We start from the raw sequence: 14,298 nt of genomic DNA on the forward strand, positions 1-14,298 counted from the left end.
ATGATGTGCAATGCTAAACCAAATGAAAGATGAAGTGGAGACGAGTTTACAATCGTGCCTAATTTTGGGATGACACGGCCCATTCATTATCGTGTTAGGGCTCGTGCAGGCCCATTTACTTGAATGTCAACCCGGCCCAGCCCATGGCCCGAGCCGTGCTCGTGCTAGGCCATCCTAATATTAAGCACGATTTAAAATTTTTAATTTATGTATTTAAATTTATTTATTTATAATTAAAAATTAATTTTATTTAACTACTTAGAAAAATAAAATAAATAAATCTCAAATACTTTTTTAATCTTAGTAAATATAGTTTCCTAATGATTTTTACATTCCACTATAAGAAAGAAAGAGAGAAAACTCAAAAGATTTAGGCGAATTAATCGAGACTCATTGACGTTCACTAAATACTAAGCATAGCTCCCGACACAAGTAGGGAATTATTAGAAATAAAAACAACTAACTAAATTAGCAGCCTAATGTTCCAAAGAAACAATCCAACCTAAAGCCTAAACAGCTGGCCACGACTGCCACTGCCGTTGGAGCCACAGAACAAGAGACCACGCTCTCGGCACCACCACCAGATCCGTCGACACCCTGACATTGCCAGAAACCACCAGCACGAGGCTAGAACCTACCCGGAACAAGTCCCCAGCATCCTAAGCTACATAGAAAACCCATGATGCCATCGAGCTGCCGCCTGGAACAATACCAAAACCGGCCACGCCACCTAAAGTCGCCCTTTGAACTAGAGCCCATGACCCCATCCATCCCAGATCTACAGCAACTCGAACCTGATGACACCATCCCTGTCCAGCCTCTAAGCCAAACTGTCTCAAAACTAAGAAGCACGCCCTAGAAACATCACTTGTCCGGCAACGACACCACAACGTCAGCCTGACCAACGTTGGAGATTACATGCATTTCTATGCGCGTAATTGCACTCTAAATACTAGAATTAAGCTAATCTTTAAGTCAATTATTATGTAATTACGTCATTTTTATTTATTGTGTAGGAAATAAGCGGATTTGCTGAAATCGAGAGAAAATGATACAAAAATGGAGCAATTCGGAGTTTCCGACAAAAAGACGAAATAGACAGTGCCAGTCAATCGTGGTCAATGCCATTAATGAAGCGTAATCTTATTGCCTCCGAGAATACATGCAAAAGTGCATGGAGAAAAGAAAAGAAGCGAAAATGAGTACAAAGGAAGAAGAAAGAGGGAGAGAAAGAAAAAGAAAGGAAAAAAAAAAGGCTGCGCAGAAGAGAAGAAAATGATGGTGGTGCATGACGTCATTCTTCTTCCCCTTTCTTCCTTTCTTTCTTCTTCCTTTGTACTCCTTTAAGAAGCTCTTTTCTCTTCTCCATGCACTTTCGCACATATTCTCAGAGGCAGTGGGATTATGCTTCACTAATGGCATTGACCACGGTTGACCAGCACCGACTATTTCGTATTTTTGTCTGAAACTCCGAATTGCTCTATTTTTGTATCATTTTCTCTCGATTTCAGCAAATCCGCTTATTTCCTACACAATAAATAAAAATGAATTAATTACATAATAATTGACTTAAAGATTAGCTTAATTCTAATATTTATAGTGCAATATGCGCATAGAAATACGTGTAATCAATGCGCAGCCACCACCAGACGAGCATTGATAGAAATTGGGGAGTAGAAATGTGCGGCGATATGGAGAGCAAAGCTAGGGTTTTCTCTCTTTTCAAATATAATCGGAAAAAAAATACTTATGTTAAAACAAGGATATAATGTTTTCTTTCACTATGTCAATATTAATGGAATTGCAAGGGTGAAATTGTCAAGAAATTTTGAATAAATAGATCTAATGTTCAAATCTCATCATTTTAATTTTTTTTTATATTATTAAAAATGGAAGGAAGTTTCATGTCGGTAATAGGCCAGCCTGCAATATGTCGTACTCGAGCCGTACCAAGTCCATAAGCTAATATAACTCAGCTCATCCCAGCACACTAGAATGGACCGTGCCGATTTTAAACGTGTCGCGCTCATGCCATGCCGGGCCTAGCTGCCCGTTTGCCACCTTAATCATCCGTTATTTGATGGTCATGGACAAACCTAATAACGACATTATATATGGTTGGGTGGAAACTTTGGTTTGCACTTTGGACTATTTTGTAGGACAAATTTTTATATTTTTTGCTGGAATTTCATGGGTGGGATCGATGATCTGAATAATGAAAAACTTATTGGTCAGAGATCATTGATTAAAATTGATAAGTATAAATGCATACATGTTAAGATTAAAAGTTCAGGGACATAAACAACCTAGAGTCAGAGGAATGGGAGGTCAAAAATGAAATTAGCTAAGAGAAATATCCGTAATTGATAAACTAAAACCACAAACCAAAACTAAAACCACCCTATGTTCCATGATCTATAGGTCTACTGGAAACATGAAACAAAAACATGCAAAATATAAGGCGCCTAGAAACATGAAACACAAACATTGCAAGTAAATGAGATAAGTAAGAGTTACTTGCGATCAAGGGAGAGGCTAAAAATAAGAAAGATATGAAAATATATAGAAATTAGAAAACTAAATAGAAGTATGAGACTGGTAATGTCACGATCCGAAAACAATTGGATATACAAGTACATTATTGATATCTCACGTAAAGTTACAGTTTGAAGTCTATAATTATCCATCTCCTACATGGCTCCTCATTAGTAGGGATTTTACAAAAAATAAATAAATGGTGTTTGGAATAAAATATAACTTAATATAACTTTTACTAGAATCAAGTAAAGCAAAGATGAATTTGACAACATTTATCATCAGAAGTCGAAGGAAATGAAGAGGCAGGTTTTTAGGTGAAAATGAAAACTAAATGTATGATAGAAGAAAAACAAATGCTACATAATTAACGTAATCTATATATACAACTTTACATCCAGATCAACTATAAAACAGCTAACATCATCAGTGAAGCTAATTAAATTAGAGGGAAACCTATAAAAAGGAGATTAACAGCACCTTAACGACATATGCCTCTTATCTTTAATGATACACCTGTTAGCTAGTCATATATTATTTCTTTTTTCTTTTTGCTTACAGTTTTCAGTATTGTTTTACTTGAGTCCCAGCACTTGGATAATGGAACCTGAAAGTAATGCGTTAGAAACTATATCCATGACTAAAACATGAGATTTTTTGAGATGTTTGAGTAAAGCATGTAAAATATTAACCTCAGTATTAAGCCGGATCTAATTTTAATTTTTGTAGCTCGTCTTGGGCAATCATGAGCCTACACAATACACCAAACCAACATCCAAAACTATTAGCATTTGAAGAACAAAACAATGAATCTGCATGTGTACGTTTGTTATTATTTATACCTCTTATGCAACTCAGATATTTCATTAACTAACTCCGTCTCCCTTTCATTAGCTTGAGGCTGCAACCAAACACACACAGGTTAGTGTGTGTAGTATAGAAAAATCACCTAACATCAACTCAGTAAAGCTAAATAACAACTATGCTCTAATATAGAAAAGAAAAAACAGTGGGGGAGCTAAGAAAAGAAATTTAGGTGAGCTAAATTCCTATGTTAAGCTATAATTATATTGTTTGTCCTTAATAGCAACATATGCAGCATAATGGTTTGCCCAGCTTCTTTCACACCAAAGGTCAGTGATTCGACTCTTCATGCAGGTAATGTATAAGGTTTTTGGTTTTTCTGAAAAAAATTTACCGAGCGGCAGTACCCCTTAGCTCCCCCACTGAGAAAGAACATACTGATGGTGAAATTTGGCTTCAATTGTAAATTTATAACACAATTTCTTTATTTCTGTATGTCACTGTTAAAGTTCCTTGACCCCATGGCCTAGCTAAGTAGCCACCGAGCCCAAGAATGTTAAGCACTAGCACTCTATAGAGTATGAGACCACAAGAAATTCTATAGTCATTCACCAGCTAATTGGACTTTCTACTCCCAGATTTTATTAATATAAAATAGAAAAAATGGAACGTTGGGTAAGTGAGTGTATAGTTTTATTTATCTTTCACTTCTTATATTAATTCATTTGGCATTTATATTAGGTTTTATAAATTATATTGGAAGGGAGAGCATGAAAGCCTTTAGGACGTACCAAAGGTTTCTCTATCCCATTAGTAGCCTGGGTGGATCCTCCATCAGCTGAACGGTTGGCTGAAGTCAATTATTGAAACAGTAAGTTAGGATAAGCCTAAAGTAATTGAAAAATGTTTAAAATGAATTGGCAACACTGGGTTGAACCTGTGAAATCTCCGGGAGCAATTTGCTTCATTAAAGTAAGAATATTCTCCTGTTGAGCGGAATATAGAGGAATTAATGTGTATCATACTTGAGATATAGAGAAGTACAAAATAATTGGCCAACACATACCCTTTGTATAATATTTGTCTGCAAAATAGAGTTTAACAAAGGGAAAAGAGAATAGCCCGAGAGAGCTGGTGAGATGACATCAGAAGGTGATGTTAGTGGTGATGGTGGTAAGGGTGATGGAAGAGCTGATTGCAGAGAATTTGCAGGATTCATGCTAATCACCTACATAACAAGGAACATTTCCATAGGACATTCAGTAAAAGTAGTATCTACAATATTCTTCTGATGATTTTTAATAGGCATGTAGGCCATCTTATATTCTAGAACCAAGACTTTCGTATCCAAAGAATTTTGATAGGGAACTGGTCCGAAACCGACCATAATACTCTGAAGCTGCATTAGTACGCAGATTTGAGTTCTAGTTTATGGTGAAAACAAATCATAATGTCACAACCATTCTAACTTCGACATATACAATGATAGCTTTACTCCTTTTACAAAGATATTCTTATTAACTAACTCAGCAACGCTAGATTCAGAGAAACGTTCCATTGATATATGAAAACTATGATCGAAAATGCAGTCTAAGGTAAGAATTATATGATCATTGACAAAGTAAACCAAAAGAGAGGATTTTCATGTTAAAATAAGATTATGCACCCTAATTTTTTTTTTTTTAATCAAGGTAGCAGTCATCAGGAAATAGCAACCTTAAATATTATCTCAAAAAGCTTTTCTGTCACACTTCTAATACCATGAGGTTATATGACAGAGCTCTGAATTTGAATCATGGAAACATCTTAGATGTAAACCAACCACACCCCCCCCCCCCCCCCCCCACCAAAAAAAAATGATATACCCGCAATAAGAGAATTGCATGTGCCTGAAGGAGTTGTCAGGTGCTCTCATAGGGTCAGGTATCCATAACGTGGATAAAGAGGTTCAGATGCCTTGCATAGGAGTAGCGATGATACTTTATTTGTCTGTTTGTTTTAGTGTGGCGAAGTTACAATTAAGTTGTTACCCATTATATTAGTTTGAGGTTTATGTCTAAAATGTAAATGACAAAAAGCATAGACAAAGCAGCTGATACAAGAACTTAACAGGTATTTTGGCACAATTGTGCTAACCTCAAAACTACGAACCTGCAAGCTGTGACTCTTTTGCAATAAAGGAATAGGAACGACCTGAAAACAAAAAGCCAAATTATTTACAGTCTTCACATGCAAACAAAGTTTAAAGTCGGGTACTTACTGAAACAACCTTTTCCAGTTCAACATTCTCGGATGTGACTTTGAAGCGTCCTTTCTGCTGAACAACTGGTGCCTTTGCTTTCTCATCTAGTTCATCAGTATTTGCTGCATCAATAACAATAATCTTATTATTTAAGAATGAAATTAGGGGTTTGATACACACATACACATTTGTTTGTGTACAATAGTTCAAGGAATAATTATTCTATGATGTTTACATTATAAAAAGGACTTGTTTCATAAAGCTAAAGGCACTCGAAAATCTATAACAGCTAGCTACATAAAACTAAAAAGCAAATACATAATACGAAAGCACAAAATCACAGAAGACATGGTTAGACCCCTAGTCTGGAAAAACAAATATCTCTACAAAAATGCCCACAATGAAGTCCAAAATAAACTCTCCACCAAGTCTACCTATTCCAAAAATTTTCCTTCAGAAATCGTAAAACTCAACCAGAGACATTAAATACACAATAACTGCACAAACCTCTCATGAGGATGCATATGTAAGAGGCCAGAAATTCTCAATCAACCTTGCATGTTCATGCCACAATCTCGCTGTGATTGGACCATGAACAAAAGTGGTCAGCATAGTAGCTTCCTCTTTACATCTTTACGCACTAAATAAACCAGACGGTGACACTACTACTAGACCTCCCCATAGAAAATAGTCACATGTACTAAGTTACTAGCCCTTCCATAAGCAATAGTCCAACTAAGAATTTGTGACTTAAAAATTACTTGAGCCACTCTCGTCTCAGATGGATTGAACAAGAAAGGGATAGTTTATGAATCAACCAAATAGAACCGAACTTACCAGGACCTTTATTAGGTCAAAAAATATTCAATTAAATCTTTTAAATTAGAAGGACAAAAAAATCACCACTTCGAATAGCCTTTAAATTTTTCCAGAAATTAAAATTTCAGCCCATTGGAAATGAAAAGAGACCAAAGAGGCAGCAACTTCCACATTGTGGACAGGATACACCTATACGGACATGGATATAATAGGTACACAGAACACTCCTTAATCTATTGAGCTAGCTCCCCAAATTTTTCTTCTCATTTCCCAGAGCTAAATGAATGCTAGTAGTAAAGGAACTAATTCCCCGAAAAAATAGATCATATATATGTAAATATATACACACACACACACTACTCTAAGGACCAATTTGATCCCAAATCACCACAACAGTCCCATTAGCATTAGGGCCTTGTTTATCTCATACCAACAGATGCAACGGCATCCTCCGTAAAAAGTTATCTTAAGAGAGAAAGACCTAGCAAGTTACCAAAATCCTCTTGTACCAAATTACCATGCTATCTTGTAGCTCAAGAAGCTGTAGCTTTCTATTTCTAAACAAAAGCCTCTAAAACCCTTTGTCTAATGCATTATGAGATTCTATACCTATTTCTGAGATATTAGATCAGATATGGAGCGTGCCTCACATGGAATGCATCTACATCGTCTACATTTGACATAACAGTTGAGAAATAATTCCTTAGGTTTCTTTCAAAAGTATGCATATAGTACACACACACCCACATACACACCCCCCTATATAAATGCAAGAGAAAATCCATATACTTAAAGTCTTAAAACATGCCTGGTGATTTAGATGCTTTAAGAGGAACCTCTGAAAGCATATCATCTGCTGGTTGTGGAACTGCTGCAATGCCATCTGAATGACTTTGAGGCTGGTTTTGCAATTTCTCACTGAAGATTCCACCAATTCAAGTTAACTTAAAATATATACACACATACATGTCATAGTAAATAGAAAATACAATAAAGAGTTTTTATCACCACTAGGGTCAAAACTTTCTTGCACCGGACAAAATGATACCCAACTTTCAAAAGTGATCAAAATGATACCTAAATTTTTAAAAACAAATCAACTTGATAGCCAACTTTCATAAGTGATCAAAATAGTACCTAAAGTTTTAAAAACAAATCAACTTGATACCTCGGTTTATTTTTTCTAACTTCTTTGTTAAATCAAATGCAAAATCAAGCCCAAAAATTGAAGTGATTTGTGGTCAAAGGGCCATCAACCATCTATAACCAAATCTTCTTCTTCTATAGAATTAAAAAAATCTTCCATGCAATTTCAATTTCTTCCATCGATCGTAGAAACAAATAAAATTGGATGTTTCCCAACTTCTAAAGAAACAAAGAAAAATTGGGGGGGGGGGGGGGGGGGGGGGGAGAGAGAGAGAGATAGAAGAACAAGAGAATTAGCAAAGTAAAATAAAAAATAATTGAAAAACAGTTTTTGTGTAAAATATTATTATAACCCCACAAAACACCGCACCACACATAATCAATTTTAACAAAAAGTTACAAAAAGTAAACCGAGGTATCAAGTTGATTTGTTTTTTAAAACTTTAGGTATCATTTTGATCACTTATGAAAGTTGGGTATCAAGTTGATTTGTTTTTAAAAATTTAGGTATCATTTTGATCACTTTTGAAAATTGGGTATCATTTTGTCCGGTGCAAGAAAGTTTTGAATCTAGTGGTGATAAAAACTCTACAATAAATGACTAAAGAATTCATAGTAGGTTGGCAGATACTGATATACAAAATTGACCTACAAAGTTGCTGAACAATAAATATCAAGGATGGTTATAAGGCTATAGCTGTTAAAAAAGGATGTGAAATAATTAGATCTCAGAGTGATCACTTATAATAAGTGATCATTTGTTGAATTTCCTATTGATCCAATGTCTAGTGAATATTATAAATTTCTGGTTCCTATGAAAAGGTGGAAAGAATTTCAGAGTGATCTGCTACCAACTGATTTGACCCTTACCAAAAGTACCATTTTACACCATAACAACAACTTCACATAACTCTATTAGCATGATAGTATAAATGGCAAATAGCAATTCATGGTGACCTCACAAAAATGAAACTTATTTTACAGTTAGATATGGGGTATAGTATTTGTGTTTACTTGGCAAGATGTGGGACCAAAATTTGAGTAGGGAATCAGGGGGGAAAAGTGTGGGCTCTGAACATGGTAATCATAAATTACAAGGTAACTAGGTCATTCAGTAAAAATCAAACAATAATTAGAGAGAGAGAGAGAGATACCTCTCTCCTTTTGTAACTGTATCATTGACTTCTGACAAAATAAAACTGCCCGTTGAGAATTGCCTTTTATGATGAGTATTCCCAGCCATAGGATCCATCATTCTTCCAATGTTATCTACATTAGGCTTTTCACTCAAATTGCTTTCAAGGCTATGAGGTGAAGAATTCCTTGACATATGTAGTTCATGGCCAGAACTGGCTATGCTAGAGTCATCATCCGATTTGTCATTTCTAACTCTGGTATATGAAAATATTCAAACATTATGGATAATAGGTCTTGCAACTCACTCATACATCAACTTTTGTTTCTGTTTGTCAGAATCAAAACTCAAAAATCTTACGTTAGGAAGACAAACTATAGTATAGAATTTTTAGGTGAATAATACCTGGCATCATAAAAAGTCGTGTTAACAAATGCAAGAGAAGCTTGTTGGTTCGGAATCACATCATTATCTTCCTGTGAAACAACAATTCATAAGCAATATCACACACAAAAAGAAAAAACATAAAACTACTACAGATATGTATGCAAATTATATATCTGTATGAGAACTGTTTACAGAAAAGAATAAGAAAAAAAATAGAAAACGCTAAACTAATTCAATCAAATCTAAGAAAATACCGTATCTGCAACTGGGTATAAGTTTTGACATTGTGATTGCTTTTGTTGCGTATCAAGAGTACTCAGAGAGTTAGAACTCCCCATCTGACTACTATCAGGAGTAGGCTCATCAACATCTTGGATCTAATATAAAGAAAAACATACTTAAAACCACCATTCAAAGTTTTAGTAATCGTACAATGATCACTAAATGGATGTTTACCAGAGAAGCTTGAGCCTTCATATCCTCAAGATTGAAGTTCCAACCACTAATTCCTCTTTTGTATTCATTCTACAAACAATTCAAAGACAACCACAATAAAATGGCAAGAATCAAAAGACAGTCAATATCAAGAATCTGAGCCTAGTGATCTTAAATAGAAAACACACAGGAAATTGTTAACATTAATTGAGATGCATAAAATCTGGAAAAAAAAAAATACACAACGAAATGTATGATCATGCTCAACTGTCACCTGTTATTGGTGATTGAAATTTAACATTACGATACAATTACAACCATATCCTCAAGGTTGAAGTTCCGACCACTAATTGCTCATTTATATTTATTCTACAAGCTATTCAAAGTAAGCCAACCGCAAATTGACATGAAAAATTGAAAGACTTCCAATATATAGCATAAATCTAGTAGTGATGATTTGGTGATCCTACTTAAAAAACATATGTAAAATGCTAATAGTGATCTAGATTCATAAAATCTTAAAAAAAAAAAAATGTTCAAGGATCAACAACATCCATTGTCAATTGGTTTTGATTGTGAAGCCCATATTACTTAATCACCCATTAATGATGATTTTTTCAAGAATATCATGTAAAGGATTCAGTTTATCACAAAAAGTATCTAACCTATAAAGAAAGCTTAACAGATAAACAACATATCTAATTTTATATAACCAACTAATTTAGTCATGGTAATGAAAATATGATTTAAAAAGTGATGTAATCTAACCTTGTTAAGGAACATTACCTTAATGAAAGTAAGCACAATAACAAACAATATTCACAGTTTCAATTTTGCTATCCATTATTATTCTCATTGATTAAAGAAAGCAAATTCTTGCCTGCGAAAGTTCCTCCTTTTGACCATCTGGCATTTTCTTTTGGGCAAGCATATATTCTTCCTTTCTCTGTAATTGGGAAGACACATTTTTTAGTACAAAATATCCATCAACATAGCATGAAATAACTAATAAGTTTCAAGAGTCACATCAGCAAAAATGATTTTCTAACCTTTAATTCCTTAATGCGATCACCAAGAGCGGGCAGCCCCTCCAGAAGTGTTCGTGCAATATAATCATTTGACCGAGCTTGCTTGAAGAAAGAATGCTTCAGCAACTTCTTGGCAGAAGGTCGTTTTGAAGGATCCTTTACCAAGCAACTAGCAATCATTTGCTTAAAAGACTATAGACGAGGAAAATTAGAACAACAAATGAGCATTTCTTGTAACGTAACCACAATCTGAGGAGGAAAATCAATACAAAATTGTTCAGTAGATACCTTGGAGAATTTCCTGTCCCTTTCATAATCAAGACCAGGCGGTGCATTTTGCAAGGTCATAAGCAGTACCTACCACCAGCAGATCTTTAAGTTCAATGAACTCATAATGTGCTCAAAGATGCTCATAGAAGGATACAGTATCAATTGATAAGCACCTTCATTGGAGGATACTTTGAGAAAGGAGCATGACCATGGGCAAGCTCCAATGCAGTTATACCAAAAGACCAGATGTCAGCCCTACATGATTAAGCCAAACCAAACCTTAACACCAAAAAAAATATAAAAAAGGCAAAAGATTTAAAAAAAAGACGGTAAGAGTTGAAACAATTTTAAACAGACAGACTTGAAATCATAACCATGTAGTTGCTCCATAACCTCTGGTGCCATCCTACAAGAGAAAATGGAACAATCTGTTACTCGTAAAACAAAAGGTATTGAGAAAAGTAAGACGAAGGAATCAAGCTTATTCTTTCTGGACCATTTAAATTAAAGTTTCTTATTTATGCATGATTCATATAATCGAAGCTATTAGTGACTTCCTCTGGTGAGATAGTTTAAGTTATCACCAATGGAAATCTCATAAAGTAGCTAAAGCAAGCATACCAACAAGGTGTTCCCACAAATGTATTCCGCATCCGTTGCCTATCACCGTTATCAAAAAGGCAAGCAGAGACACCGAAGTCTCCAAGCTTGATTGCACCGCGTGAATCAATCAAAATATTCCCAGCCTATAGAAGAATTTAGAGATAGTGCAAAGAAAAGGAGCTGAGGTGTGCAATTGTATAATAATTACATTAAAATTAGAAACAAAAAAGGAAAAAAAAAAAAAAACAAATGGTCTTCACCAGTAGAAAATTAAGTGTGTTATTTTGGCACAACTAAATAAAGAAGTAAAATCCTTATGTATACAGATTGAAACTAAATATGTATTTGGGTAATATGCAACAACTCTGTTGGAGATGACTCTATTGATCTACAGTTTAATGGAATTGTATACTGGTACAAATGGGTTGCAGGCATTAAGTAGTGATGAGAAATAATTTACAGCAATAACGGGAGTGAAATAAAATGATACTTACACAAATGAAAGATTGGTTGTTGACATATTGGAGACAAGAAAAGGGTATCATTTTCAATTAGTAGTATAGAAATGGATAAAGAAGAGTATTTTGTACCTGTCTCACTGTACCATAAAAAACTAACCATCTATTTACAAGTAAAACGAAAAAAAGAGCATTTAGCTTAGTTCCCATTGATTTTGAATATTGAGACTTTCAACCGGCATAAACACTTAATTATCACGATACAAAGATACATTGATGGCAACTTACTTCTTGAAAAACCATCACAAATAAACTGAGGCATCTTGTAAAATTCTCATTGAAAAATTCATAGTAAATCTAAAATGACAAGGTAACAAACTTGGCACAACGCTTGTGCATTTTTTTCTTTGGTCATAATAATCATAAATGTTCCAGGAAACAAAGATTCGATATTTTTTGAAACATAAATGCAACTTGAAGACAGTCATATATATGATGGGTTTTAACAAGAACTACCAACTTCAAGGTAATGAAACAACAAAACAACTTGCCACACTTGTCATACTAGTCATGCAGTCAAAGCATAAATAAAACTCTAGAACCAAGTAAACACCGACTCATATTTCATACATATTATTATCAAAATAAGGGTAGAAGAAAAACAAGCTTACTTTGACATCTCGATGAATGTGGCCATGATGGTGCAGATACTCTAAACCCTTCAAAATCTCGCGTAATATAGTGGCTATAACTACTTCCTCAAAACCATCAGGGTATGCAGCTTTCAAAATGTGAAGACAAGAACCCCCGGCCATGAATGGCATGACAACCCACAAATTATGATCACTAACAAAGGAACAATGTGATTTGAGGACATTAGGATGATCAACTAGGATCATTGTTTGCGCTTCACGTGATATATTATTCTGTAGAAAGCAAGCACATGTGAAACAATGTTACAAGATATTTCATGGATCATCTATCCAAATACCTAATCTCATTTGCAATTGGATCATTATCAATATAACTAAGCTAAATGTTTCTGTATCTCCAAACTACACACTACATCAACTTCTCTAAGTATCCATTCATTATTGCATAGTTAGTAACCCGTGAACAATTCCAATTCCCAAACCAAATGATAAAATGAAACCAGCTTCATAGGCAATAGCTGAATCAATTCTTTATTGCTCACATATATAGTGGTTATCATTCATGGATCAAATTACCAATAACAAAAGAAATATTAGAAAATAAAGAAAAGCATTGAATTTGGTACCAGATCACAATTGTCTCTTTCGAAGTCGAGGATTTTGATGGCAACAACCTCATTGAAGGGCTTACATACAGCACGGTGTACGGAGGCGCTTACACCTTGGCCGACCTCCTCGTAGAGCGTGTAGTGCTCGGGTCCTATCGGATACTTCTTCTTCTCCATCGATCCTGACCAAAATGTTCTTCCTCTTCTTCTTCTTCTGGATTAAACCAAATCAGAGATACCAATGCAGCAGCTCATCATATGGATGGCACAGAGAGCCAGAAGCAGAGAAGAATAAGAGAGATGCATCTTGAGTGTGTTTTAATGACGGTCACAGGAGCGAAGGAAAAGACGAGGAAAAGGTAAAGAAAGACATTGAATACAAGAAAACGATGATATGACGACGAGGTTGTTGTGTTTTGGGGGGTGTTTGTGTTGTTGTCAAACGCTTTCTCGTGAATGAAAAGGTTTCCTTTTATTTTTTATTTTAATTTTCTTTTTTCTTTCTTGTTTTCCTTTTTTTCCTTTTTTCCAGTTTGTTGATTTGGGTTTGGAAAGAGAAGTAATGGAAGAAACGAAGGTATCGGATCGCCGCTAAAACGGTGGAGAGAGAGAGAGAGAGAGAGAGAGAGAGACTTCCTTACGTTTGTATGCACCATCCCGCCACTTGTTGACAGTCAATTTTCTCTGGAAAAAATCGGGTAGCACGTGACTTCTGCGTGTTAGTTGTGTTTTTCATTTATTTTTTGCATTTTTTTGGATGATTGGGAGCCAAAAGACCCAGACACAAAGAAAACTACAAATTAACCAGAAACTTATGTTCCTAAATCTAGGACTTCCACACGAGTCATCAGGCAGGAAGGGCATCACTTGTGGAGGTGGTTCCTCCATGAAGTGCACTCCAATGTCAGTGTCCAAACCAGCAACCTGGATAATTTCTCTGTAAACATGTGTTATCTGTTTTCCATTTCCTCTTCAGTTTTTTTTTTTTTTTTTTGGCCAAGAAAAAGGGGGAGAAGGGGTGCTGGTTTGCAGAAGCTAGGATTCAAGAGGCTCATTGTGGTGGTCTTGCTGATGGGTTCTTTTCACCATTCAGTTGCTTTGCTGAAGCATTTGATTCAAATATGGTTCTTTTGGTTTTGTTTCTTATGACTGTTTTTTTTTTTTTTTTTTTTTTT

The 14,298-nt window shown here is 35.1% G+C and overlaps 1 protein-coding gene across 12 annotated transcripts; it reads right to left on the reverse strand.

Moving 5' to 3' along the window:
• Nucleotides 1-1,184: 1,184 nt before the first annotated feature.
• Nucleotides 1,185-13,713, reverse strand: LOC133724950 (serine/threonine-protein kinase BLUS1). 12 transcript variants are annotated; one of them, XM_062151871.1, is made up of 21 exons: nucleotides 13,142-13,712; nucleotides 12,534-12,788; nucleotides 11,423-11,547; nucleotides 11,163-11,207; nucleotides 10,975-11,056; nucleotides 10,820-10,888; nucleotides 10,553-10,723; nucleotides 10,384-10,449; nucleotides 9,525-9,593; nucleotides 9,323-9,445; nucleotides 9,087-9,157; nucleotides 8,701-8,937; nucleotides 7,209-7,318; nucleotides 5,600-5,703; nucleotides 5,476-5,532; nucleotides 4,406-4,567; nucleotides 4,277-4,325; nucleotides 4,131-4,189; nucleotides 3,378-3,436; nucleotides 3,228-3,286; nucleotides 1,185-1,527 (listed from the first exon to the last, which is right to left on the reverse strand). In XM_062151871.1, exons 1-20 carry the CDS (start codon nucleotides 13,298-13,300, stop codon nucleotides 3,235-3,237), a joined length of 2,124 nt encoding a protein of 707 aa, XP_062007855.1. In that variant the 5' UTR covers nucleotides 13,301-13,712; the 3' UTR covers nucleotides 1,185-1,527; nucleotides 3,228-3,234. The 12 variants fall into 12 exon arrangements, 8 of the variants coding, with proteins under 8 accessions (XP_062007855.1, XP_062007854.1, XP_062007856.1 ...); XM_062151870.1 differs by lacking the exon at nucleotides 1,185-1,527 and adding an exon at nucleotides 2,875-3,142; XM_062151872.1 differs by lacking the exon at nucleotides 1,185-1,527 and having other exon boundaries at nucleotides 2,875-3,286; nucleotides 5,609-5,703.
• Nucleotides 13,714-14,298: the final 585 nt, after the last annotated feature.

The sequence above is a fragment of the Rosa rugosa genome, chromosome 1 (assembly GCF_958449725.1).
Source record: "Rosa rugosa chromosome 1, drRosRugo1.1, whole genome shotgun sequence".
In the NCBI taxonomy this organism is placed as follows: Eukaryota; Viridiplantae; Streptophyta; class Magnoliopsida; order Rosales; family Rosaceae; genus Rosa; species Rosa rugosa.